This window comes from Otolemur garnettii, unplaced genomic scaffold (assembly GCF_000181295.1).
Source record: "Otolemur garnettii isolate 467f Iridium unplaced genomic scaffold, OtoGar3 scaffold00184, whole genome shotgun sequence".
In the NCBI taxonomy this organism is placed as follows: Eukaryota; Metazoa; Chordata; class Mammalia; order Primates; family Galagidae; genus Otolemur; species Otolemur garnettii.
The window spans coordinates 2,949,414-2,952,175 of record NW_003852579.1 but is presented as its reverse complement, the minus strand read 5'-3'; the positions used below and the strand labels follow the sequence as shown (position 1 = coordinate 2,952,175).

Sequence of the window (2,762 nt, the reverse complement as noted above, 5' to 3'; positions counted from 1 at the left end):
CCACCTTAGGTGTATGTGGCTGGTGCCTTAGCCACTTGAGCCACAGGCGCTGAGCCAGGTATCTGTTTTTTGTTTTGAGTCAGAGTGTCATTATGTCACCTTTGGTAGAGTGTTGTGATGTCTCAGCTCACAGCAACCTCAAACTCTTGGGCTTAAGTGATTGTCTTGCCTCAGCCTCCCAAGCACCTGGGACTACAGGCGCCTGCCACAACCCCTGGCTATTTTTTGTTGTTGCAGTTGTCATTGTTATTTAGCTGGGTTCAAACCTGCCAGCTTTGGTGTATGTGGCCGGTGCCCTGCTCACTGAGCTATGGGTGCTGAGCTAGGTTAGGCATCTGTTTTGTTTTTTTTGAGACAGAACCTCAAGCTGTCCCCCTGGGTAGAGTGCCATACCATCACAGCTCACAGCAACCTCCAAGTCCTGGGCTCAAGCGAGTCTCCTGCTTCAGCCTCCCAAGTAGCTGGGACCACAGGTGCCCACCACAACGCCTGGCTATTTTTTGGTTGCAGCTGTCATTGTTGTTTGGAGGGCCTGGGCTGGATTCGAACCCGCCACCTTAGGTGTATGTGGCTGGCGCTTTAGCCACTTGAGCCACAGGTGCTGAACCTAGGTATCTGTTGATAGGCAAGCAAGTGCTGTGAGAGAGCTGAGTTGTGGATTAAGTCTTTTGACCACTAGTTGCATACTGAAATTTGCATCTCATAATGTGTCTGTTCTGTCCAGGCACAACCCTAGTCATCTTTATATTTAGATAAATGCAGTGCTTTTACCTATACTGAAGTACTCTGTTTTCAACGGTGAGGCCTAACAGCTGCAGAATATCCTGGTGCCCTCTGAGTTTTCTTTTCTTTTTTCTTTCTTTTAGCTTTCATTAAGATTGGAACAAAGGGCTTGGTACCTGTGGCTCAAGTGGCTAAGGCGCCAGCCACATACACCTAAGGTGGTGGGTTCAAATCCAGCCTGGGCCCACCAAACAACAATGACAGCTGCAACCAAAAAATAGCTGGGCATTGTGGCGGGCGCCTGTGGTCCCAGCTACTTGGGAGGCTGAGGCAGGAGACTCACTTGAGCCCAGAAGTTGGAGGTTGCTGTGAGCTGTGATGGTATGGCACTCTACCCAGGGGGACAGCTTGAGGCTCTGTCTAAAAAAAAAAGATTGGGAAAAAGCCTGGAGTTAGGTCAAGGAGCTCATGTGCTTACACTTGTTTCTTCAATAGCTCTATAAGGGAGATGTTGTGCAAGATCATATCTCCATTCAGTCTGAAGTAAAGTGGTATTAAATTCCTAGAGGACCATGTGGGTGGATTGCTTAAGCTCAGGAGTTTGAGACCAGCCTGAGCAAGAGTAGGACCCAGTGTCTACTAAAAATAGAAAAATTAGCCGAATGTGGTGGTAGGCGCCTATAGTCCTAGCTGCGTGGTAGGCTGCAGCAAGTGAGTCTTACTCTGTCATACCGAGTAGAGTACCATAGTGTCGTAGCCCATAGCAGCCTCAGACTCTTGGGCTCCAGTGATCCTCTTGCCTCAGCGACCAGGGTAGCTAGAACTATAGGTGCCCATTATCACATCCAGCTAGTTTTACTATTTTCAGTAGAGATAGGGTCTTGTTTTTGCTCAGGCTGGTCTCAAGCTCCTGAGCTTAAGCAATCCACCCATCCAGGCCTCCCAAAGTGCTAGGATTGCAAATGTGAGCTGCCACACTTGGCTTATCCCCATCCTTTTCAGAGGCCCATTGATCTCCAGGGTGTTCTTGGAATTGGTAGTTATTATTTTGGCATTCTTTTCCTATGGTTGCCATTTTTTCAAACCAGATAAAGTTACCGGTACTTTTTTTTCCTGACAGCAGCCGCAATTATCTGACTTCATGTGAAAGATGGCTAATGCAGAAGTGAGTGTCCCAGTTGGGGATGTGGTTGTGGTACCCACTGAAGGAACTGAAGGGGAGAACCCTGAAGACACTAAAACCCAAGTGATCTTACAGTTACAGCCTGTGCAACAAGGGTAAGTGGCTAGAGATTTGGATGTTCTGAAATATATATATATGATATACAGAATATACTACTATTATATATTAATATATACTATTATATTCTATATAAATGTATATTATATAATATATAAATGTATATACTATTTTATATGTTTTATATATATATATATATTTTTGTTTTAGAGACAAAGTCTCACTTTATCGCCCCTTGTAGAGTGCTATGGTGTCACAACTCACAGCAACCTCCAGCGCTTGGGCTTAGGTGATTCTCTTGCCTCAGCCTCTCTAGTAGCTGGGACTATAGGTGCCTGCCACAACTCCTAGCTATTTTTTTGTTGCAGTTTGGCTGGGGCTGGGTTTGAACCTGCCACCCTTGATATATGGAGCCGGCACCCTACTCACTGAGCCACAGGCACTGCCCTGATATTCTGAAATATTTTGGGAGATTTAAAGGGTGGGGAAATTAAAACTTTGTAGTTGCTTAGTACAATAGAACATTTAACATCAGTGGGAGCTGGCTCTCTCACCTTATTTTTCCACACTAGTTATAGGGCTTCCATATTGTTTACCCAAAGACAGTGTAGTTAGGGTCAGAGGAGATCAGGCAGATACAAAAGTACTGATACCATAAGCTCTCTGAACTTTATACATGGGCAGATTATCAAGCTGAATCTATCAAAAATATATATATCAGTCTGGGTGCAGTAGCTCACTCCTATAATCTTGGCACTCTGGGAGGCTGAAGCAGGTGAATTGCTTGAGCTCACAAGTT

General features: G+C 45.3%; 1 protein-coding gene across 1 annotated transcript in view; it reads left to right on the top strand.

Moving 5' to 3' along the window:
- The first annotated feature begins 1,711 nt into the window (after positions 1-1,711).
- Positions 1,712-2,762, top strand: part of GMEB1 (glucocorticoid modulatory element binding protein 1) — a 46,774-nt gene continuing 45,723 nt past the window's right edge. Inside the window, exon 1 of the mRNA XM_023507464.1 lies at positions 1,712-2,001. Within this exon, the coding sequence (XP_023363232.1) occupies positions 1,874-2,001 (128 nt within the window). The 5' untranslated portion in view covers positions 1,712-1,873. The remainder of the gene's footprint in view (positions 2,002-2,762) is intronic.